The 25,469-nt window shown below is 41.5% G+C and overlaps 1 protein-coding gene across 2 annotated transcripts in view; it reads left to right on the top strand.

The window, feature by feature from the left end:
• Positions 1 to 2,476: 2,476 nt before the first annotated feature.
• The window catches only part of LOC102778260 (A disintegrin and metalloproteinase with thrombospondin motifs 2-like), a 137,166-nt gene continuing 114,173 nt past the window's right edge, over positions 2,477 to 25,469 (top strand). For both annotated transcript variants that reach the window (XM_087849273.1, XM_087849270.1), the window contains exons 1-2: positions 2,477 to 2,672; positions 4,232 to 4,638. In XM_087849273.1, coding sequence (XP_087705399.1) covers positions 2,585 to 2,672; positions 4,232 to 4,638 — 495 coding nt within the window. In that variant the 5' untranslated portion in view covers positions 2,477 to 2,584. The remainder of the gene's footprint in view (positions 2,673 to 4,231; positions 4,639 to 25,469) is intronic.

Genomic DNA, 25,469 nt, shown 5'->3' with positions numbered 1-25,469 from the left:
ATCATTTGTATTTCAGATTTGTGGTAAGGCACAAAATCATATAAATCGACTTACTTTATACTGAGTATATTTCCTCAATGAAGCACATTTAAGAAAACCTTGGTAACAATATATTTAGAGCAGAGCTGCAGCAGATTCACAGCAGTTTTAAACAGAACCTTATATCTGAAATATTATAATAAAACAATGTTACAACAGGAAAACAGCTATTTTAATTAACCTACATTTTTAGACGCTAATGGCAAGGCCACTCAGACAATTAACTTTTTTAAAAGTTAAAAATGTACAATTTTCAGTTGCCTGTGGCTTCCCATTATTTACCTGACATAAACTGCCTGTCTGCCTCTAGGTTGCAACCAAGCAGCACTACACTGACTGAGCTTCTGCAGAAAGAGTAATTAATACCATCATCTAATTATGCACGATGCTTTATTGGATCAGCCTGGGGGCACAGCGAAAGAAAGCCTCTGCTGTACCTGGTGGTTAGGCTACTGATTGTTAGTTTTTTTGGGGTATTTTATTGTTGGACAGTAGATCTGTTCCAAACTAGCAAGTAGCACCTTCTCAACTGACAGGGTTACTGTTAGACAGGTGGGAAATCTCTGCTATTGCACGATTAATACTGTCATTTGAAGTTATGTGTAACCTTTAAGCAGCTGTACAGGCTTAACTCCAAAAGCAATCCACGCCGATTATTTTACCTCTGTAAAAATCTGTTTTCCTCTATATGTTTTTCTGTTCCACAAAGAAAAATCAGCTGTGTGTACTGAGAGTCCCACAAGTAACTGTCTATTAAGTCAGTTAAGAACTAGGATGTATTATTTATTTATTGGTTGATCTTTGGTGTAATTCTTTTTTTTTCACAATTATTCCATTTTTTAACACCTGCTCAGGATCACCGTGGCCTCCTCAAAACACACACCTAGATGATCATCCACAACAGCAAAAGCGCTGAAAGGTGAAATGAATAACTTGTGCCATCTCGTTCAAGTGCAGCGTGAAGCTGGAATATGGAAAAAAAAATGCCCAGGCATGCACAGCTTGAGGAAAACGACAAAGAGCCCGAGGCATTGATCCAGACTCCAAACTCCCCAGATCCCAATTTGATCGAGCATCTGCGGGAAGCCGTCCCACAAGACCCAAAGGATCTGCTGCCAACATCCCAGTGCAGGACACCACAGCACACCCCAAAATCCATGCCCTTGAGGTTAGAAGCTGTTTGACCGCATGGAGGAGGACATATATTAGTCAGATGATCATATTTTAAAACTAATGATATCATGGAGGAACGGTCAATTATAATTACGCTGATTGTTTTGCACTTCAATCTGATGTGTTTTGCAGTATTTGGAACTAAGTAAACAGTGTTTTGCATCTTTGGAACTCTTTGATCGCTTTTTGTTGCTTTGAAAATCTTGGCACAAGAATAAAAATGAATAGAAACTAAAGACTATAAATAAATCTGCTGCCTTAAAAAAAATTTAAAAAAAATCTGAACCTCAGCTTATTTTGCGACTCAGCAGATTAACTTAATTGATTTTGATGTTATTTTAAAGATTTATTTATTTACCTCTCCTTAATGTTATTCTTAAAAGGGAAAAAAAGGAATTTGAAATAAAAATGGTTTGCCTCATTTCTGTAGTTCACGTCATGCATCTTATTTCTGTTTACAACAGTTGAAGATTAGTGGTCAAAGAGGGTAAATGATGTGCTAAATGAGGGCAATGCAGGTTATGGCTATAAGGCTTCTCTTTTCTCTCTTTTCTTTTTTCTTCTTCTTTTTTTTTCGCTGGCTGTAAATTGGACCCTTGGGCCCTGCAAAACTCAGTGCATTTCTACCAGCACACCACGCGGGGCGCTGCTGCGTACTGAAAACAAGAAAGCTTAACGGAATATTCAAAGTTTACAAAGAGGTTCGCAGCTCGTCGGAGAGCGGTGGAGTGCAGGGTTTAACAGCAGTTATGGTCCCTGAAAGGGTGTCTAAGTGTAAAAAATAAAAAATAAGAATCAATGCTTCGGATTTGTGACATGCGCTTGATGTGCCATGAAGCGCATTTCTTTCTTTCTTTTCTTTTCTTTGAAAAAAAAAAAGCTGTCTGTCGGTCCATCAGTGCAGCCGCAGCACAGCCACCGCTCTCACATATCCTCACTTATCACACAGAGGAGACACTCGGGGTGGGTGGGATCCCGGCGGCCGGTCTCTGTGTGTGCGTGTGTGTAGTTTCAGAGAGTTGTCAGAGGTAAGAGAAATAGAAAAAAAGTGGGAGCACGCAGAATTCAAGAGAGAAGTTGGGAGAAAGAAGGAGAGACAGAGCGGAAAGAGAAGGGAAGAGTTGAGTGAGAGAGGGAGCGAAGAAGAGTGAGCGAGCGAGAGTGAGAGACCTCGACGGAGAGGAGGAGGAGAGAGAGAGAAAGAGAGAGAGAGAGAGGGGAGGAGAGCTCCGTCTCTCCCGGTGCACTTGGCAGTCTAGTTGCGGGCTGCTGTGCTGTTGCTGTCGTGGCGTGGCTGGTCGCGCCAGGCGGGGAACTTCACCACACTGGAGCCCGGAGTCCCACTCTCTCACCTGCGCAGTTCGGAGCTGCCATGGGTTTCTCAACAGGATATACTGTCCTAATTATTCTACCGGCCTTTCTGCTGCACACCAGCGGCCTTTACATCGCCAGTAGCGTTGGTGAGTGGAGTCCACTTGAGCGTGGTCAGTGTTTACGTTGTTCTCCTTATCTGATCATATCTTATCAGCTGGGCTGCGCGGGGGCTCTCGCGCGCTCACTGGAAGTGTGGAAGCTCATCGTAGCGGGGAGGCACTGTCCTGCTTCTTGCTTGTGTTTCATTTTTGCCACGCTTTTGCAGTTTTGTTGCAAATGATATTGTGGTGCGCATTTGCAACTTCTGTAGCCCGTGTCCTGCTGTGGTGCTTAAAGGGACTTTCCGAAGGTCCCTCAGCGGTGCAAGCAGTGTTGTGATTTGCCCCCCCCCACCCCTTGTCCAGGGTATAATTTTATCTGGGGTGTAAGAGGGCATCTGATGCACCGGTTTACTGTCGGATTTTGCAGGGAAGTAGCCTAACATTATCCGATTCGGCCGCTGTCGCATCTATCGATCTGTCACAGGACGCTGGAGTCGGATGTCAGCCTATTGATCACACTATTATCAAATCATTCCTCCAACATGGAGGATGAAGAAATGTTTACACTGTGTGTTTGGCTTTTATCGGTTTGCAAACTTTATGAATTAGATGTTATAGGTGGATACTTAAATATTAAAATAAAGAAAGAAAGAAGTGGAACTGCATCCGGGGACCATATACAAGGTGACAGCAACATACTGTTTGACTGTGTAATGGCATTGACACCATAAAGTGGCCTTGGCTCAGTGTGTGCAGGCTATGTGTTAGTGTATGAGCGCTGCGAGGTTGCACCTGTAATGTCAGTGTCACATGTCACTAAAAGAGAAAGAGCTTTCTAATCTTAGAAATCGTCATTTGATATCAGTTAAAAACGTGTGTCTTATACTTATCTGTACGGACAGTTTAAATATAACCACTTAATCATAGATATTGATGATCACGAGAACAGTGGTTACAGATGCATTTCAGTTCATATTGATAAGAAGCGGCTGGGGAGGGGGGATCTGAGCCACTGGATCAGTTTTGTTGTTGTTGTTTTTAATAGAGGTTTTCCGTTTATTCTCGGTTTGAGCAGGTTGTGGGTGATAAAACAGCGTGATAAAGCAGCAATTAGCACCTTGATCTTGTACTGACTTTCCCGTTGATGGTGGAAGGGCAACAGAAGGTGTCAGGAGCGCAGCGTGCACTGCTGAGGCTGCCGTTTCCAAACGCAAACTGCCGAGCACGGGGGTCGCCTCTAGGTTCATGGGTGGGGCTGTGTGTGTGTGAAAGGTTACAGATTTCACTTTTTATTTATCACTGTGCTACCCTTACCGCAGCTTGGAATAAGGAATAAATAATTCCTTGCCAAACTTGACATTTTCCTAATCCCTTTTTTCCTCCCCCCACCTCTTTTTTTCCATTCCCATGACTCCTGATTTTCCCCACTATTTATCCCCCATTATTCACCCATGACGTACCCTCCTCTTTGTGCTGTTTTTTTTTTTAAATTTTCTACTTCTCCCTCTTGACTGCCTCCCACATTTGTGCATTTTACCATCTTTCACCTTCTCTTGTCTCATTCCCTTCCTCCCTCCCACCCAACTTACCTGTCCTTTTCCTAGACTCCCTGCAGCACATCCTGGGGGAGTATGGACTGGTTAGGCCGATCAGTGTGGACGCAGAGGGCCGCTTCTTGTCACACGCCGTCTCGGCTGGCAGCATGGCAGGAGGGCAGTCCCGTAGGCGCCGGAGGAGGGAGGTAGGAGAAGGCAATGATGAGTGGGAAGGACCAAGAGGAGCCGTGCCCCCTCGGGAGAGGCTTTACTACAACGTCACCATCTTCGGCCGGGAGTTCCACTTACGTCTGCGCCACAATGCCAGGCTGGTTGCACCCGGAGCCAAGATGGAGTGGCATGATGACAACGACAGCATCCGGTACTCTGAGCCATTGCACGATGAATGCTTGTATGTGGGTGACATCACAGACACGCCAGGAGCCACTGTGGCGATCAGCAATTGTGATGGCCTGGTAAGTGTGTGACCTGTGCTCTTCTCTCGTGACTGAAAAGTTGTCTGTGGACAAAGTGACACAAGGAGACACAAGGGAATGGATAGAGCTGATCGTAAAAGATTTGATCCTCACAAGCACTCATGGGGTCAACCATCCTGCTCTGCCTGGTGTCCTCTAAACAAGCTTCAACACTAGGTCTGCCCTGAGAAAAGCCTGAGTCATGTTTTCATCCCTCTGTCCTCTTGCCTCTTTTAGTTTAGTCATGCAAAGGGGAAAAGGAGGGATTACTGACGTTTCAAAGATAACCTCTTTATTTATCACTACTTCAGCTATTAGAATAGCATTTAGCAGGCTTGTAATACATAGATACAGAAGGTGTGGACAAGTCGCTAACACTACAACAGCATTCAAATTTAAATAGCCACCACAAAATATTTTGGTTGCACAACAGTTGCTCAAAGAGCTCGAATTGTAAATGCTTTTAATAGAGCTGATGATGAATAGAGAAAAAAGAAAGGAGACGGCAAACAGTTGGTGAATGGCTGTCAGTAAGGGAGAGAAGTGAGATATAGACGGTGTGAAAACTGTGCACAAGAACCGAAATGAGACGACGCAGAAAGATGGAGACCGGTGCTCGGGGAAGAGGTGGAATGGACAAGTGTGAAAGATGTGCCTCGGGGCGGAAGAAAATAGGCAAGCAAATATGAGGAAATATGCACATGGGGGTTTGCACAGGCACTGATGAGATTCGGGGAGGAGTTTTCCTCATTAGAAAAAAGGGTTTGTTAGTCAGCCAGATCGGCCCCCCCACTGGAGCTGAGCAACAGCAACTGGATCCGTTTAGGGTTGGGGACACTAGGGACTGAGCGAGCAACTGAGAGAGCAGGCAAGGTGCCAGGACAGCATAGGCCTGACATGCCCACTTAGCTTGACACCAGCCAGTGGCAACTCACTGCTGTTGCTGCTTGCTCCAGACTGTCATTTCAGAGCCTTTTGGCAATTTCTAATAAAGATTACTGTCACAGTGTAGCTGGTTACACATAACAGATCACCCAGTGCTGATCATTGGTTTGTTGAGCGCACTGCTTTCTTTTATTTAAACATGCTACTTGTGTGCATGGATTTTGAATTTTTTTTAGATATAATCTTGATTTGTCCATAGTAAGAAATGGGGAACAAAATCCCATGTTATCCACATTCAGGATGTGATAGTCAACTAGACCATGGCAGGTCCGCCTAGTGCAATTTATGGTCCCACAAATGTGTCTGTTTGCATACGTGTCTCTGTGTGGACACGGAGATGGGTTTCTGCAAACGTACTTCTTTGTAGTCCTTCAAAATACCAGTTGCATGTTGCTGGACATGGATAACCTATGTGTTGGTGGAATGCTGAGTGGTTAAAAAGTGGAGCAGAAAAGTGAAGGGAGTGATGAAAAAAATCAAAAATACAGCATGAAAAGTGGCTGCAGTGGACACTTTTAAGTGTTTTGAACACTCGGTTTCAGATCTTTGCATGTTATAACGTCGCTCTTCTTCGCGGCTGGCGAACAGACCAAGAGCGGACCACAAACTGGTTGCACCACATACTTGTGACACTGCCCACATTGACAGAAAACACTCTCTGCAGGTATAGGTGGACTGCCTTTGCGCTACACCTGCATAAAACAAGCATCTCTCACTCACTTTGTCTGAAGTGAAGTTAGAGCAAAGGAAACAGACGACATCTGTACTAACAGTGCTGTTGTTTGGGCTCTTTGCAGTGTTCGATGTAAAATAGGATCAGCTGTATGGTTTATCAGGATAAACCGGGATATAATCAAGCAACTAAAGGGGCATGTCACCTGATTCCGTAGCAACGCGTGGCTGCTAACATGAGATAAACCACAGCTACTGCTGCTAGCACTGCTATAGTGAGTTAGCACGTTTCAGTAACATTTTAAACATGATCTGATTCACGAGGAACATCTTTAATGGTATATATATATCTATATATCCTAAATACAAACAACACAGGTTCTTTTAGTGTGCAACTACTTCCATTTAAAGTTTGCTCAGTCTGAGGGTTTTCTGTCTTTTAGACTAGTCAACTAGTCACATTTTTTCTATTGTTTAAACGACTAATAAATTAGTCACCAGAAAAATCCCTAATCTGCATAGATGAATTTCTGAACACTCCACTGGTATTATAAACAGTAGTAACTCGCAGGGACGTCATCGTACCAGAAATTTAGTCGTTGGTACACATACCAGAAGAAGTACACAATTCTGAATATTCCGTTTCACACCAATTTACTAATTTTGCTGATTTTAGATGAATGCTAATTTGATTATTCATCTTACATCACCGACATTGTGGTGGCAGACTGCTTATTCGACAGCTTAACGTTACATTCTGTTAACAGGACACAGACAGAAATGCTGGGATTGTTGCTGAGTAGCCCGCTAACGTTAAACCAACCTTATTTCATTACATTAGTTTAAGCATTTATATCGAATTATCCTGTATGAACATCTTTTCTAATGTCTATTTCAGGGTAACAATGCAAAATACTTACATAGCTGACTCTTACTGCCTTTTCTTGCCAGTGAGTCGGGGCATCAGCACTAGTCACCATCTTCCTCGTGCAGTTTCTGCTGTGCCATGTGTACTTTTTCCTGTGCTTGTGGGCATCCTTCTTCTTCTTCAGCATGTAAGGAAAGACTAGAGCATTTGTGTGCTGCCCCTCATGCCTGTGTGGACTTTTTAGGTATTAAACCAGCCCAAGAACTTTCTCTTATCATAATCAAGTGATATGAGAGACTCAGCATAATCGTAAATAAGTTGAATAATATTTTCTGTCACCAAAAGTGGATATTATATTGCAGTATTTCATACGCATTGCCTGTGATATGTTCAGTATCCACATATCTGTCTGTCAGTAAAAAAATAATATCCGTCCACTTTTATGTCCTGTTGCTGTACAGTTACACATTAACTCAAGAATGTAAGCAGTATACATAAAATATAAAACATACATAGATTTGAAATGCACTAAAACATATTTTAGCCCTCGAGTAATGACACAAAGTGTTTTGGAGTATAAAACTAAATGAAAAGACTTCTCAAGACAGGCTTAAGAACAGTTTAAAAATCATGTCTTTTTTTGCAGTATTGATGTCAGCGTTGTAGGTATCACGTGAAAGAGTCAAAAGAAAAAGAGAAGAAAAAGCCTTTTTAACAATCACGTGAGAGCTGTCTGCTTAGATTTAATTTGTTTCTCTCTGCCCTTGAACAACTCACATCATTACTAATCAATTCTTACAACCTATCTCCCATGCCAAGAAATACAGCCAAGTTCTGCCTAGCTGTGCCCACATCCGTCTTTTTTTAAAGCCAGAAGAGCCGCCCAGGACAGCTTTGCCCAGCTATACCTCCGCTTTCTTTTTTTATTGACCCAGACACCTGGTTAGAGTGTCTTCTGCCCTCTGTTGTCATTCACAACCAAGAACCTTTAGCTGGCTGTGACCCAGGAGTGTGGTAAGGGAAGAGCGATTACAAAAAGGAAGAGGTAGTGTTTAAATTAAAAAATACAACTTAAACCAAAGCTAACAATAACAATAACCAGTGAAACTGTGATAACCCCTTAAGTTCTTTTAAAGGCAAAAATGGGACAGAATACCATAGATGGTGAGAACTGAGCAGTGTGTGTGTGTGTGTGTGTGCATGCATTTGTCGTTCTAAATGAAATTTAAATACAACTATGGTGCTGTAAAAAAATCAAGCTTCATTTCTTTGCAAAATGCTCTTTTAACTTTGAAATTCTCATTTCTCTTAAAAGACAGGCAGGTTTCATGGGAGCCAAACTGATATATATATGTGTATGTGTATATATATATATATATATATATATATGTGTGTGTATATATATATATATATATATATATATATTTTTTTTTTTTTTTTTTTCATGTAAAAAACATAAAAAGCAAAAGGTTTATAAAATAATTCCTTTCATAGTTGTTGTGGTTTCAGGGTCATGCTTTTGTGTATGCTGGCTATGTAAGCGCCAGGTTATTGGTTTACCTGTTTGACTTTGAAAATGTTGTGTCTTCAAATATAATCCCTGTTAGAGGAGGAAAATCTGACAATTCAGAGAATCACAGTCTTGATTTTATCTGATTAACGTATGCAGCAGCATGAGTGGAAAACCTTCCGACTGCAGCCATGTCAGAAAGGCTTTATTCGGTATTTGAGTTTGGAGGTTCAGAAGAATTGTTCCAGGATTTTTTTTTGGCTGTGCTGTTGCAAAGATAGAGGGACATATTGGGGACTGCTGCTTACTTTACATTTCAAATTTGAAGGCGAGGTGGTGCCGTGGTTGGCACTCTGGTTGCCTCAATGAGGTTAGCTGGCAATTCTAAATTGGCTGTAGTTGTGAATGGTGTGTCTATGCCTTCATAGTAGCTTTGTGATGGACTGGAGATCTGTCCAGTGTTAGCACAGCTGTGATAGGCTTCAGCCCGCTCCGCTTTCTTTGGATAAGTGGTTAAGAAAGTGATAAATGGATATTTAAGATTTTGTCATCATTATTTAACAAAAAACAAAAGTCTCTCACTCTGAGCTTACAGTTCAGCTTTGACCTTAATAGGAAGAAACACTTGCTTAGATAAAAGCAGTTTTATGAAAAACTGTACAACAAAAATCTGGAGTTTTCTTACACTTTCTTAGACACAGATGAAAACAAAATTCCTTCTTGCATTACTGTGAGAAACTGGAACTTCATATAGAGACATGTTAATGTCTATGTGTATGTGTGAGAGTGATTGGCCATACTTGTGGCCTTTCCTTCAGCTTTCCCGCCGTGTTTGTGACTGTGTCGGCCTGATTGTGGAAGGTCAAGGGTCAGAGGACCTCCTTTTCCCCTGCAGTGATAGGACATCGAGGATTACAAAATTATCCATTAAAATTTGCCATTAAAATGTTCTCACCTTGAGATTCTGAGGACTGACACAGGGTAGCTTTGTAAACTGTCAGCCAGAGATGCAGTAATTTCCACTTGGGAGGCTTGTACATCAAATAAATGAATTTTTCTTTCCTAGTAATGCTTTTCTTTAAGTTTTTATAAAATTCTGCTCTCGATGAGCTCCTCTTATGAGACCAAATAATCAGAGCGAGCTCTCTATGCACACTATTAAGTTTGAAGTGGCCCTGTCTTTCAAGTGGCCACACAGGCTGAAATGGTCAAGGATTACACTGCAGCAGTTCATTCTAAACTTTAAAGTTTGCCACGCATAAATGCGAACACACGACAACTAAAGAGAAAACTTGTAAAGACAAGAAGAATCTTATAAAAAGAAGGGAGAGAGAAAAAAAAATTATGGACAGACAGGAGATGATGGAGTAAAATGACTGAAAGTGTGAAATATTCACATATCCCACCTGGAATACCAACATATTCCATCAGAAATATGTCGGTATTCCCGGTGGGATATGCAGACAGCCGTTTACAGGTAGAGCTCCAACCGTAATGTCAAGACTGTGCAGCAAATCGTGTCACAAAGCAGATAATGCTTGAATAATGTTTAAACTGTGGTAGATTGAGAGATGAATGCTTTGTCCTACTAGCAGACAAATATCATCTGCGACTGCAGCGTGGCAAATGCAGATATTTATCTCCAGTTTGAGGCTTTCTGCTTCAGGTAATCAGCATGTTGTGACAAATGGGGTGTCAGCTATAGTCTACTGTGGGAACAGAGGGTCTGGGTAGGCCAAAAATCTGGGAGTGTGAGAAGCAATCCTAAAGGCTTTAACAGAGGAAGTGAGTTACCCGTCATCTTTTTCTCCTAAAATCCAGGTGGATGCACACCTGGATAACAGAACCCACATTTCCACAGATAGGATATATGTTGCATACCTTGTCGGTCCTCATAAACACAACAGAAAACACACCTTTGCAATTCAGTCAAATGCTCAAGCAAATGGTAAAATGAAATTTTATTTATTTTTTTAATATGAACCATCTTTACCTCTTTGCATGACAAAAACTACTGCACACATTTCTCTTATTGTCTCCACCCCTCACTTCTCTCGCTCCCTCTGTCTCGTGTTTTTTGGCCAGCAGCGGTAGCAGCAAACAGGAGAGCCCTCCTAATGAAGGTATTAAAAGAGTCAGGGAAATGACAGAGAAAGAGAAAGAAAACGAATGTGGCTCCCCAACACCCACAGATTCAGAGCTCCGGCAAAAAGGAAGGAGACAGTAAGAGGCAGTGTTCCTTTAGTGAGCGGGCTTTGTCTGTTTTTAGCAGCGGCTCTGCTCCTAAGTGTTGATCGCACAAGTGGTGTTGGGGGTTAAGGGCAGTGCCCGCTGTTTGTGTTAAGAGCCAAGGAGCAAGCTCATGATCTTACTAACTAGAAGATGTTTTATGTGTAGTATTTTCAGTGGCTATAATTATATTAGCAGATAATTAGTCCTGAAGGCGTAGCCCTTTCTAGATTCGAATGTACCGTATTTATGCGTGGCTGTGTGCCGCAGTCTGTTCATGTGTGTTATTAGTACACAGCAGGAATGCCGGAAGGCGGCAGTGTTATTTTGGTGCGTTCATTGAAAAGACTCAGATATGAACTGCAAGGAGAAATGCCAAAGCACTGACAGGTGTTTTATTTATTTATTTTCTGTGGGTGGATGCTTGGAGTCGGCACGTTCCTCGCAAATACTACGTACTATGAAAAAATACATCATTGTATTAATTCAGTGCAACTGACGTTGTTACTGTTCTACCTTAAGTATCAAAGGTGGTAAAGTTACAGCTTCTAAACACACACACACACACACATGCATACAGTATGGGAGTACACACTCACACGCACCCAGCTCTGTGCCAACTGAGGGGTAATCATGTGAGAGAGTGTTGACAGAGGGGCAGGCCTATCACAATAATAGCCCCAGAACTATTAAATGCCAGCGACACAGACACTTGCGCCAGCCATGCCCCTGTAATGCACTCAGTCATTACCTCTGCATTAGAAGTCAATAGAGAAGGAAGCCCTGGGCTGAGCCAACTCATCCATCCATCCAGTCCAGCAGTTAAGCCTGGTCAGGCGTGACAGCTCGCTGGGCCCTACAGCATGTTATTCCACCCCGGGTCACACGATAAGCAGCTCTCAACTGTAATCAGCTCAAATTGAAATGATGACATCAATTACAGCACGGCGCACAGCTGTTATTGACCCCGGCCCTCGCTGGCTGTGTAGACTAAGCTGTGTGTAGAAAGAGAGGGAGAAAAAAAAAAACGAAGCATAGGGGTGAGCCCTGCAGGAACTGCAGGGCTGAAGGGAGGGCTGGGTGTGGAGAGGCCAGACTGCTGAGGCATGGTATGAATGAAGAGACAGAGAGAGAGAGAGAGAACTGTGTTCTCAGTATCTGATTGCAGGTTTCCACCCTACAGTGTAGCGCTACTCAAACACACAATTACTCAATCTAGAGCTATTATCAGATCGAGAGAGAAGCAGAGGGAAAGAGAGCTAGAATCAGATGGAGAGGAGGCCCATTCTGAGGAATGCAACACAGAGCAAATGAGTGCTTTTACCAGAGCTGTGATTACTGCCACTCACTCAGTGCACTTAACCAGCCCCCTTGCCGTCCTTTCCCCTCGCTCTCTGTCATTCACAGAGCGCTGGCTGCCTCGGAGCTCCAGGTTTGTTCGAGTGGTTGAAATAACAGGATTCACCGAGGAAAATAACGCAGTGGAACCCCAGGTGATTTTTTAAGGGAATCACCTCTGTGATGTCATGATTACAGAGAGTTATTTTTATATGCTGAAACCTGGTAAAATAAGCTCAAATGACGTGGCAGTGGGGATGAAATAAGGCACTTCGTTGGAGACATTTTAAGAGAGACGAGGCACTCAGTGAATCCCGAGTGGAAATCTATGGGAGAATTTTTTAAGGGTAAAGTTTAGCTGCCATAACACAACAGCCAAAACAGAACTGTTCCACTGATTCACAAGGTAGATGGTCACAGACCCAAAACAGCAATTATCATAATAAAAATCACAAGTGTATCCATAATATAAATTATCGTAGCATAAGTTCATTAGTTGCTCTGGTGAAACCTGTTTTCTAACTTTTATTATCATATTGTTCTGCAAACTCTATACATAGAGTTTTGTGTCTCTGAAAAATTTGCTGTGCTGTTCCCTCTTTGAAGCAGTACAACATGATTTGGACTTTGCATTAGTGAGTTTGCCAGTTAGAAATTGCCTCGGACATTTGTGTTCTCACATGCGCCGCTGCCAGGTAAGTCCAGGTGAAGTTCAGGGCTGCAGTGCAAGTGTGAAGCCTCCTGGAGCCAGAACCAATATGGCTAATGAAACTGGGATTTCCTGTTTCCATTATGTGCCCTGGGCTGGCGACCTGTCCAGGGTGACTGCTTCTCTCACCTTATGACAGTTGGGATAGGCTGTCAGCAGTCAGGCATGTCATTTCAGGCAGTGACAATGATCCAGAGTTGTACCACTTGACTGGACAAAGAGCATTTCAGGATCAAGATAAACAAATTAAGCCTGTCACGCCCAGTTTCTTACAATGAGGAGAAAAATGCAGGGATAAAACTAAATTGAATTCTGACCATGAAGTTAAGACGAGCGCAATAAAAATGAACAATAAAAAATGCAATTCAGTAGAAATGAGCCTTTTTGGAAATGTTTTCTTGCCTGCTGGACAGCCACCATCAGCTTGACAGACATTCAGTTAGCCAGCCAGCCCCACAGGCTGCAGGAAGCTGATCGATGCTGGCCACATCGGCAGTTCTGTAGGTCCCAGCAGCCTCCGAGGAGGATCTTGGAAACAGGACGAGACATCCTTTACTTGTTTCAGCATCTTAACAAGCCTTCTGCCTGCCTCCCCTGATTGACCTGACCCAAGTCTCCAGCGGCCACACTGTTTTACCTCCCAGCCACCACACAGGTGGCTTTGTAGTCTTAAAGCTTCCGCTTGTCTGGAAGTTTTCCCCACATAATCCTCACAAACAAAACACAACATGAGAGAGAGCGAGAGAGAGAGCGAGCGAGAAAGAGACAGACAGGAGGGAGTGTGGGGGAGGGAGGAAAATGAGAGTAACTCGGGGGTGGGGGGGAAGCACAGCTCAACAGAATCTTAATGTGTGCAAACCTGAACAAGAACAACAGCGACGACATAACCATCACCACCTGCTCAGTGCTCTGAAAGAAGGAATGGAGAACGGGGCTGTCTTAATTAACTTGAAGAATTGTGGCTTTTTATTGTTTCGACTAATCCGAGGTCACTTACTTGCATCCAGAAGCTCACACACTCTGACCGAGCATAGATAATATATGTTTACAGTTCCTGTCCGTGCGTGTGCGTTTTCTGCCAGCCTGCTTGTATTAGTTGGATTGTGCCTCCTCATTTTGGTTTTCAGTTTGCATGTTCCTTAACGAAACAGATCTTGTCTATCTGTCTGCATCTCTGTCGGCATACAGTATCTACAGTTCAAAAAACATTTTGCTTGGTGCAGCAGGCAGCTAAGCGGCAAGAATCGCACCTCAAAACAGAAACTCACACCCTCCTCATCTTACTAAGGCTTCCTGTTTTTGTTTTCTGCAAGAGAAAAATAATCACTTTTTCTCTCCCAGCGTGTTAGGTTTGGGGTTTTTTGCCAGTGTATGAGGATCTCGGGAATTGTTACAGTACCAGCATATGTAATATATTATATAATAATATATTGTATTCTAATAACTGACTCTGTGGGGGCTGGAGTGGAGCAGCAAAAACAAAGAAACACATCTAGTGCTTTGATCACTGTGACTGATCATCTGCCAACATGTACAGGGAAAGCTTTGGATACTGCCTTACAATTATGTAATCTGTTTGCCAAGATGTAATGGAGACTTTGAGATGACCTTGACCATGTAAAGCACTGTGTGAGATTTGGCAACTGCATTGTTAGGCTGAATGCATCCTCTGAATCAGGGACAGGGTCGTGCACCTTATCAACAGCTGCTGTAGGTTTTAATAGGATTAAAAAGAAGTTTAAACAACATCTGAGATGGAATAACAACAAAAGTGTCATCATCATTATTATTATTGTTATTATTATTATTATCAATACAGATAATACAGAGCAAGGCAGAGAATGTGAGAGAAAAGCAATACTTTGTCATTACTCATGAGTATTATTCGAGCTTAAACAAGTAAGTTCATGGCTAAAAACAAAATTTAAAAATTACCAAGGAAAGAAAAGTCAAACGTACTCTCATATTTAACATTTCCAAGAAAAATAATATAAATGATTCAGTGAAATTAAACCCACTAATTCAAACAGGGAATGACAAATGGAGTCACTGTTGATGAGGTAGGGTGCATTTTTTATGGATTGTGTATCAAGCAAAATCCTTCCACCCATTCATTGTTTTCTTTCTTCTCATAACTTTCTGACTCTAATCTCAGAAAAATTCTCCCCCAATGCCCTATTGTTTATTTTTATTAAAACTGCCACATCTCAAAGGTGCTCTGTTGGATTGAGATCTGGAAGCTGTGAAGGCCACGTGAGTTCAGTGAACTCACTGTCATGTTTAAGAAACCAATTAGAGTGAATCTTAGCTTTGTGACATGATGTGTTAGCTTGTTAGATAACACATCATGTAAACAATGCTAAGTTGGTACAATGAGGCCCAGAGTGGGCCAATAAAATATCCCTCCACACCATTACACCACCACTAGCACCCCGAAGCACTGACATAAGGCAGAGTCTGTTGTCCAGTTTTAGCAAGTCCATGAGAAATGTAACCTGTTTCCTGTTTCTAGCTGACAGGAGTGGCACTCAGTGTGGTGCTCTGCTGCTGTAGGCCATCTACTTCAGTTCAACATGAAGAGATAAGAGATGCTCTTCTCAAACACACAAACCTTGACTGCAATGAGTGGTTATTTGAGTCACGCTCTTTGACTCAAAGCATTCAGATTTTTGGCATAAGCTGAGGATGAAGATGGTGGCCAAACTTAAGATAGTCACCCAATCCAGAGCACCAATCCCCTGGCTCACTTTCGAAGTCCCAATAGAGGAGAATACTTCCAGATGTGAACATTGTTCTAGTTACTGCCAGTATCACTGAAATCATTGAGCAAATGCAGAGGGGGAAATTATTCGACCCCTTGCTGAATTTGTAGTTTATTCACTTCTAAATGAACGGTCTCTAATTTTGTATGATAGTTTCATTTAGGTCTTGCCTCATGGGATGAGCATGATCATGAAAATCAATTTATGATTTTCATCTGATGTGCTTTTTTTCTGGACTTTTGGTTGATGCTCCCCATTAAAATTAGACTGCCATAAAATATAGTGATTGCTCATTTCTTTGTAAGCGCAAGCTTATAAATTCTAAATCAAAGAATTATTTACTGAACTGTATATGCCACTGACACATTAATTATAGTATATGATTATGCATAGAGGAAGCCCCCCATTAAGAATATAGGGCTGGAATCCAAAATCAAGGATATTACTTGGCTAAATGACGTGCAGAAAGGTGTCCTGAGAAGTAGGTCCTGGATGAAAAGGAGGTGCAAGAAGATGTTCATAACTGAGGCTCTAAAAACTGCCAAAGAAAGATTTGCAGCTCTGGCCACTTGGCTAAAGTGATAGACCAGAGAAGCAGAGGCCAAAAGAGTAAATTGCCTGTTTTCCGATCATCCATCGCTCAGCTACAAGGGAAAAATAGCACAAGAACAGACGTACCCAGAGCTGAAACCAGGCATTACTAGAAAAACATCTGACAGAAAGATGCATCACACAGAGCAGACAACAACAACCTCATAGAACAAGAGCCAGTCAACATCACAAAGCCAGACATCCAACAATAAATCTTTGAAGAGCTGGACAGCACCTGACAAGCGCCACACCTACTGGCTAAAGAATCTTAAAGAAGCACTCCATGATTACCTGGCAGCACAAATAACAGGGCTGCTAACCGTAGGTAGTTATCTATACTGGCTAACAGAGAGTAGAACAATCTTGATCCAGGGTACGACACCATCAAACTACTGGCCAATTATCTGCCTCTCCACAAGATGGAAGTTCCCCTCAGCAATTGCAGCAACCAAGCTGAGTAGACATGAGTCAAGACATAGGCACAGCTCAGAAAGGCATGGGGTTTAAAGTGCCAGAAGGCCAAACCACAAGGTCCTGGTCGATAAAGCAGTACGCAAGGACTTTAAAACCAGGCAGTCCACCTGAGCACCGCCTAGACTGACCTCAAGAATGCCTACAACTGAATGCCTCACACATGAATATTGGAGTCCTTGGCACTGTACAAGGTTAATAGTGCACTAATAATATTTATCAGAAACTCAGTGGGACAGCACTAGAGGACAATTACAAGGCAAGTGCACAAGTTGCCATCAAGTATGGACTATACCAACGTGATGCACTGTCCCTGCTATTTAGGCCTCAGCCTCGTAAGCCCAAGTGTGAATACAGATATAGATTCAGGAGTAAAGTGACCATAAGTTGTCTCCTGTACATACAATAGATAACATCAAGCTATGTGCAAAGGAATGATTGAGGCACTAACTCACTGATCCATCTCACCAGGACTTTGGAATGTGATTTGAACTGGATAAGTGTAGCCTAAGGGTTGCAAAGAGAGAAAATGTAATCTGGACTGAGGGTGTGGAGTTACCAGAAGGCAGAGTAGCAGGTATACAGGAGAGCTTCAAGTATCTGGGTATCCCACAAACAAGTGGGAACCATGCTAAAGATGTACAAAGGTCAGTGGCTGACATCAAGATATCCTGCCAGTGGATAGAAAACGCCGGCCTAAAGGACAGCACAGAGGCTCGATTCATGGCAGAGAAAGAACAGCGCCTAAACACCAGATCCACAGAGGCTACCAAGTCTACCAACAACCAACAGGACCCAAATTGCAGACTGTGTAACGGGGCCCCAGAGACAGTCCTGCATACAGTAGCAAGATATATGATGCAGACTGGGACCACAAACACTGAAAGGCACAATCAAGTCGCTGGGATAGTGTACACAAACATCTGTGCTGCATACAGACTAGAATTCCCCAATTTATGATGGGAGGCACCATCAAAGGGGGCTAAATGTGACAAGCACTGAAGTCCCGTGAGACTTCAAGCTCCAGACAGCCAAGTAGCTACTGGCCAACCAAGCAGACATAGTGGTGAAACCACATCTGTAACTGTGGCAATCCCAGCAGACAGCAACATCAGGAATAAGGAGCACAAGACAACAGAGACGTACCAGGGGCTCAAGGAACAGCTGGAGTGAATGTGGAAGTTAACGTCCAAGGTGGTCCCAGTGGTAAAGGAGCATTAGGATCTTTAACCCAAATACTGGAAGAGTGGCTTCAGCAGATTCCAGCCACAACATTAGAGGCCTCTGTCCAGAAGAGCACAGTCCTAGAAACAGCTAAGATACAGTGCAGAACCTTCAAACTACCAGGAAAAACTCATGAAGGCTGGATTTAAAATTACACCAAAAAAATAACTTCCCTTAATTTTTTTGAGCACTAGATAAAAAAAAGCAGATATTTTTAAAAACCCTGTCATCATAAATCAATTAAATTCTGTTTTTTGAAATGTTTATAGCTAGAAAGCTTATATCCCGATCAGTTACTTTAAATTTAAACGATTGTCAGTATATTGAATATGATCATCAGATTAAAACAAATCTGCTCGGCTGAAGTGTCCGTCAACCCCAACATGTCAAGCTCCTTTCATAGCCAGCCCTTACCCCTGGCCTCTGTGGAAAGGGGAAAGAAAATCCCATCAGTGATCAATAAAGAATGAGGTTAAACAATTTCCTAGTCCACCATTTATGTTTGCATTTGTGTAAGTGCTGCACGGGTCTCCTTTATTGCGATGTCGCTATTTATTTTTGAAATGCGTGGTGCCATTTAGTCACAAGGTGTATTAACTATATCAAATGGAAATGAAGGAGCAAAAGATAAATGCTAAAATAGCTCTGCTGTCAGACTATGACTATTCGGTTTTTTTTATGGCCATATCTAAAACATTCTTTTAGCTACCATCCTATTCCCTCTCTCGCTTTCTCTCTCGCACACACACACACACACACACACACACACACACACACACACACAGCGAGTGCTCCTTTTTACAGTGCAGTGATTGACAGCATCACTTGGAATACAAAGGGAAATGATTCCTTTCTCACAAGCTAATCCTTCGCCTCTCTCTTTCACACAAGCTGACACTCAACTACAGACACACTGGGGAGAAGGGACTTATTGTCAGGTTGTGCTCTATCTCCACAGTTCATTTCTAATCCTCTTTCTCTCTTTCCATTTCACCCACTCCTACTCACACACAAACCGCCAACCAAACTATACTCTGCAAGCGCTGTCCTGAGGCTGGGATCCACCCCACAAATCCCTCTCATGGCCAAATCTGGGAGACTTGCAGCATGCGAAGAGGGGAGGGAAATGGCTGGATGACAGGCAAGCTGGATGAGCAATGAGATACAGCTGAAATAAGACATTTTGGAGAGTTGAGACTAATAGAAGAAGGAGGATAACAGAAGGGGATACCACCCTCCTCACCTCTCCTGTCCTTGCTCAGCAGCAGGGTTTATGCTCTGAGGGCGGGTGTGGCTGCAGCTGACTGTGATGCGATGTGATAGGACCCTCTTCTCTGTCCTTTTTGCTGGCGTGTGACAGCATGAAGCCATCATTCACCCCTGTGTTTTCATTCCCCCAACCTAGCTCTTTATTTGTCACCAGCTGAAAAAAGAAAACGAAAAAAAATACATACGAGTATTTGTGAAGTACCCACTGAGGAAGAATGAATAAGGATTAACATCTATTCAGTTATAAATCCCACGAATAACATTTGATCAATAAATAGTAAAACAGAGGGCTGCACACACTAGATTTACTGTTCGAGCAAATAGCGGTGCTGCAGATAAAGTGCTTGAGATTACATTTATTCAGTAATTTTGGGAAACATGCTTCCTCATATTTCGGCTGTATTTGCAGTACAGTTCTTCTGTCAGCTGAGTTGGCACTGAGTTTTTTTCTGGTCAAGGGTTTGGAATCAATCATAATCGCCATGGAGTTTTCCACTGTGTGTCATATATTTTTGGCCAAATGTAATTTCCTGAAGCCACTCGTATTTTTTGTGCCTTTTGTTGTTTGGGTGTGTTGGCTTTGTGCCAACTGAGCCGAACGCTGTCCTGTAGGAGCGAGCTCCGCGGTCAGTTGTCAGATGCACTGGGATCATTTGCAGGTAAAAATGCAGCATGTGTAGACTGTATTTGCGCTGCTTATTTAGTTGCTGAGCTAATATAAAGTTCGAAGTACCTAGTGAGCTGATCTTTGTGATTTAAAAAGCTAAAATCAGTGCTTTGAAATGAATCCTATTCAAAATTACACTAAAATCCTGCATTTTCTTTTATATGATCTGGCTCGTTGTAAGTGCTAACATTAAGGTAAATTTTTCATTTTTTTGTATAACAAAGTCTTGGCATTCTTCTAAACTGCTTAAAGGGTTGAAAATGTTGCACCATAGTTGTAAATTTTGTATTTACTACATGTCTTTGTAAGATAAGCTATTGTGTGTCATTTCCAAGTGTTTTCCACCGTATCGGCCTAGTTAAAGATAAAAAAAAAAATAGCCTTTACGAATTAAAGTGGTCAAATTTTTGTGTAGACCTTTAGAAGTTTGACACTGGGGCAGAAAAAGGATGCAAAACAAGTGTGTTTTCATGTTGTCAGTGTTTCAGAGCTTGATGGTGGCTTTGTAAGTCTTTTTTTGTTTGTTTGTTTTCTTTCCTTTTGCTTTTTCTGTATTTAATATATCAGCACAATTATTGGCAGCTGTGCTCATGCCTTTGAAAGTGCAGTCTCACACTTAAAAGCGTTAATTCAACTAAATAACCTCTAACTAAACATGTGTGTGAGGATATGCTGAGCATGACAAAGGCAGGGAAAGGTGTTCAGATAAGGCTGATGTTTTGAACTGAAGCCTGCTTTGTCTGATGCACTTTTCTTTTTCTTGCTGTTTCTCCTTTCTCCCCTGGCCATCCATCATTATCTCTCTTTTGGCCTCTTCACGTCTTCCTCCCTCCCTCCCACTACAGTGTGTAGAGGTCATAGCCCCGGCTGAGCCACAAGCTGTTGTTGCCTTACACTGAATACTCTACCTGCTAATGTTACCAGTGAGCCCAGTTTATCATGTCACTCTCAAGCTCTGCATGAGAAATATAGTACGCTGTCAGCTTTAAAGTTGCATTGTTCACTTAAAGACAGTTAGGACAGAAACCTGGCATGACCTTAGTCGTTTTTGGATAAAGGTGAAAAAACTATTTAGTAAACCCAGAATTTTAAGGCCGGTATCAGTAACGGTATTTAGGGAGTTATAAATCCGATATATTAGCCAATTATTTTTTCCTTTCAGACATATATAACATAGTTTTCAATAACATGTGATATATGTAGTTATTTACACGTCTTTACTATGATAAAATGACTATATAGTTTCAAAATCATCGCGGATTACTCTGTGGTGCAAACAGGTGTCGCAAAGCTCCCTCTGGTGGCCAACCTATGCAACATCAGCATTTATTATATTATTGAAGGGTGTTTCTTATCTCTTCTTTACTTTTTAAATTGGTTTTATCGGCCAAAATAAATCCTGATACTGATATTTTTGGCAAATATGTGCTTCTGCAAATATAATGGTCAGTCTCCATAGATTATTTCCGAGAATATTTTGAAAACAGTGCATTCAGGTGTATTTTCTGTTTTTACTTTAACTGATGTATTGTATCAATCAGATGTATGATTGGCCCCAGATGTTCACATTCTGATGTCCCATATGGCATTTGATCCAGTAAGAATTTGCAGCATTTTGGATTGAATTAAAGGAAGATTCACTAAAGTGATATATTACGATATTCACATTGACATCAGGTGGCGCAGAGATCAAAATGCATTGTGGTCTCCAGCTGTTTTCTCAACAGATTGTTGATTCTTAAAGTGTTCACAAATGATCAGGCAGGCTTGTCCTCTGCGTTGCAGTGGGAAACTTTGCTTGCATTTCTCTGTTTACTTTGAACAAAGGCGCTGCTTCATGCTTCCCTGTGTGCAGGAGGATTTTCGGTGATCGTAAAAGCATTCACAAACTGGCTATAAATGTTATAGTAAATGGTAGTAAAATTGATAAGCAACAGGAAAAGATCACTCTTCTTCTAAATGGGTTTTGAGCTTCTGCAGAAAAGCTGGGATCTTTCTTTGTGGAATTTATTCATTTATTCTCATTTCTTCTGAGATGCGACTGGACATGGCTGCTGTCTTTTTTTAGGCAGCTGTTTTCTGAAACTCATCTCTCAGTGTCTAACGGATGAGGGGGCGGGTGAAGCAGGGGTTGGGGGTAATTTGGTTAGAGGAGGTAACTATGAGATATGGCGGAGAGGAAGGCAGCCTTTTTGACACAACCATTCGCTGGTGCTCTGCTGTGATGTATAATGGCAATACGAGGGAGCTTGCAGAGAACAAAAATGGGCCGCATGAACCACACAAACACACAAGAAAATTGCAAACAAATTGAACGTATAGGCTTTCTCCCTACCATGTGAAGTAGCAAGCACGAGCCTGTGTGCGTTCTTAGGATTAAGGTGTCTGTTTGATCTCTGAGAAAGTATTACATGAAAAAGAACGCAGAGGATGTCTCTCAGCAAATTGCATAAAAACCTTTTCCAAAAGGAGCTCAAGTCATTTTTTGCTCTCTTTCAGAATATGATAGCTTTAAGTGTCTTTTGCTGAAGCCCAGACCAGCAGCGCTTAGCTCAAACCAGAAGTGAAAAGGGGCTGATTCCCTCCTAGACAATGCGATTCTATAAAACTGTGGCTGTTGACTCTGCTTCCAGACCCCAGTAATTGCGGGCAATAGAGGAGCATGGTGCTTCCCCTTTAGATGAAATCTCAGTTTTAGCTCAAATGGGGCAAATTTACTGTGTCTACTGTACCCAGCTGCTCAGGAAAACAGTGTTGCACATGTATGTCAATGCGCCTGTGAAATTGTGTGTGTGTTTTTGTGAGATAGTACACGTCGGAGGGTTTACTGGTGCACAAGCACATATTTATTTGTTTGAAAGTGGTGGGATTCCCCAGTGATTGTCAGTTTGATAGCTTGCCACATCTTTTATTTTGCTGGAGTTTTCTCTGAGGAGATGCTGTATAAATGTTTTTCCTTTTTTTCCCCCTTTCTGTATGTGTCAGTGCATGTGTGCCGTTTATAGATTTGGGATTATCTGTTATATTACCCTGAGCCTGTAGATCAGATTTTGGAATCCTATGTAGATAAGTCAAAGTTTTTTTTCCCTCTTAATAATAAACACTTTAATTTAGAAACTGCAGTTTGTGTTTAGTTCTGTTATCTTTGTCTAATATTTAAATTTCTTTGATGATTTGAAACAAAAAACAATAGGAAATCAGGAAGGGGGCAAACACTTTTTCACACCACATTATATGTGATACAACATATAGTATAATGTATGCGCGCTGAATGTCCTTGGACTCCTTTCCCTTGCTCCTATTGTGTTCTTGCATAGACACTCTTTATGTAGTGGAGGGTGTGACTCTACCTGTTCTTTTACTGAGAAAAATTAACTGAGGAGATTTAGCTGGTAGGCAAGTTTTAATTACTCGATAACATTACAGTGTTTAATAAGGCAATACCTGGAAATAATAACTAAATAATAACTATTATTATCTAATTAAACACCAGTTTTTTAGGGCAGTGTATTAAAAATTGAGATGTTACTACTAGTACTACGCATAAGAGGGATCTTCATGAATCTTTAGGCTAATATGAAAACACTGTTCTTACTTGTTGTCCTTTCAAAAATCGTATAAATTGAGCAGCACGACCACCATAATCAGGGCTCGTCCACACTCATAATTTGCACGTGTTTTGCCACCAGATATTGTGTTCATAGCTGAAGATGCAGTCTTTAAAGTCAAGATATGAATGCACAAACTCAGATAAATTATATAATGGCTGCAGTTATTTATCCCCCACAAACTGCAAATATCATAATATGCTTTAAATCAAGGATGTCAAGCTCATTTTATCCTATTTAATATAAGAAAAAGAAATTCAATTTTAACAGCACATCTCACTTTTTCTACACAATAAAGAAACTCTGCTGCAGTAAATGCAAGAAATTTGTCAGGACAAATAAATATATGTGTAAAATTAGAAACGAGTTCTGAAAAAAAATTTGTTAGAAATTGAAATTTTTATAGATAAAACAACACCTTTTGTTTATCTATAATTAAATTATTTTTAGTGTTTATCAGTAGGAAACAATGCTCTCCTTCACATTTTCCATCTTGTGGGTCGGTTTGGGGTCTTTGCTGAGCTGATTCTGGCGCCCCGGCCTTGTGTTTGACACCCCTGGTTTAAGCAAATAGATGACAAAATGAAGTTTCAGTGTCTCATTAATTCTTGTTGAATATCTTTAGATAGTAACCCCTACGGCAACCTCTGGTTGCTAGTGAAAAATGCAGGTGGGGAACGGTTGCTGGTGGTCACAAGATGAAATATATAGAGTACTGCACCAAAAATCTCCTTATGATGGCTTTGGCCGCTAGCAGAATGGTCTGAGCCAGATCAGCCCTACAAAAATGATCTCGCTCTGCCGCTGGTGTCTTCTGTTTTTGTTACTTCACACCACACAAAATATGGAAATAAAGAGAGAGCTCTGAGATTCTGACAGCTCTAAGTGCATGTTAATCTCACCTGCAGGAATGCATATCTATTTATAATTATGATGTGAGTTTAAAAAAAAAAATAGAGACCATCTTACCATGGGATCACGCCAGCGTCCTTCAGCATGTACTACATGTAATTACTACTTTATATTTTATAAATACACAGCAAGTAAGGACGGTATTGTTCGGCGATGCCTCTGTCCACGTCATTGTAGCAAACTGAGCTCCTGGAGAAAACCGCTGTAGAGTCTAACTGCTCTGATGTGGTCTGATCTGAGATCTGTGTTGTTTGTATTTCAGTTTGATTTCTGTTGTTTCACCTTTATTTTTCTGGGGGAATTTTTCACTTGCACCAAATTAATCATTTATACATCACAGTCACAATAAACAGAAACACCAAATCCTCATCAGGCAGGTTGGTATAATAAATCTGACCAAACTGACAAAAACTTAGGACATGTTGCTTGTGTTTATCTAATTTTAGTTAGTTTTGTGAGTCCACACTACTGTTTCTGTTATTGTGTGTCTTTTTCAAGTCTGGTCTTGTCAAACTAAACTTCACAGTTGCAATGCCGTTGCTTAGTTTGACCTCAGACTGACAAAAGAGACAGACAGTCATATAAACATTTGTCAGAATTTGCCTCTGTCATAGTGCGAGCTCCAGTTGTTGTCTCCAGGATCACTTTTTACTAAAATGACAAGTACACACAGATTTATATTCAATTGTGTATAACTGTATACTTAAAATTATACCTTTAAAAAAAAACCTCCATTTTTTTTAAATAAATGGACACAAATTTTCTCTCTCTCTCTTGCACTGACACAAACACACACACATGCAAACACACCTCTCCAGGCAAAGAAAGTGAAGCTCGGAGCATGTCTGGGAATATTGTTTCACAATTTGTGTGTGAGTGCCATGAATGCACGGGTGCTGGCGGAGGCCCTCCTTTGTCATGGAAACACCAATTTTTAATCGTGGGTCCTTGAAGATATCGCATCAGCTAACTACTTCACTGACTAATACATTCACCCCAGTGTAATTGATGCATGCGAAATGTTTGTCAGATCTGAGCATGCACGCGTTATTATGG

The sequence above is a fragment of the Neolamprologus brichardi genome, chromosome 2 (genome assembly GCF_056152115.1).
Source record: "Neolamprologus brichardi isolate AB-2024 chromosome 2, ASM5615211v1, whole genome shotgun sequence".
NCBI classification, from domain to species: Eukaryota; Metazoa; Chordata; class Actinopteri; order Cichliformes; family Cichlidae; genus Neolamprologus; species Neolamprologus brichardi.
Note: the sequence above shows the minus strand (reverse complement) of the source record. Positions and strands in the feature narration are given on the sequence as shown.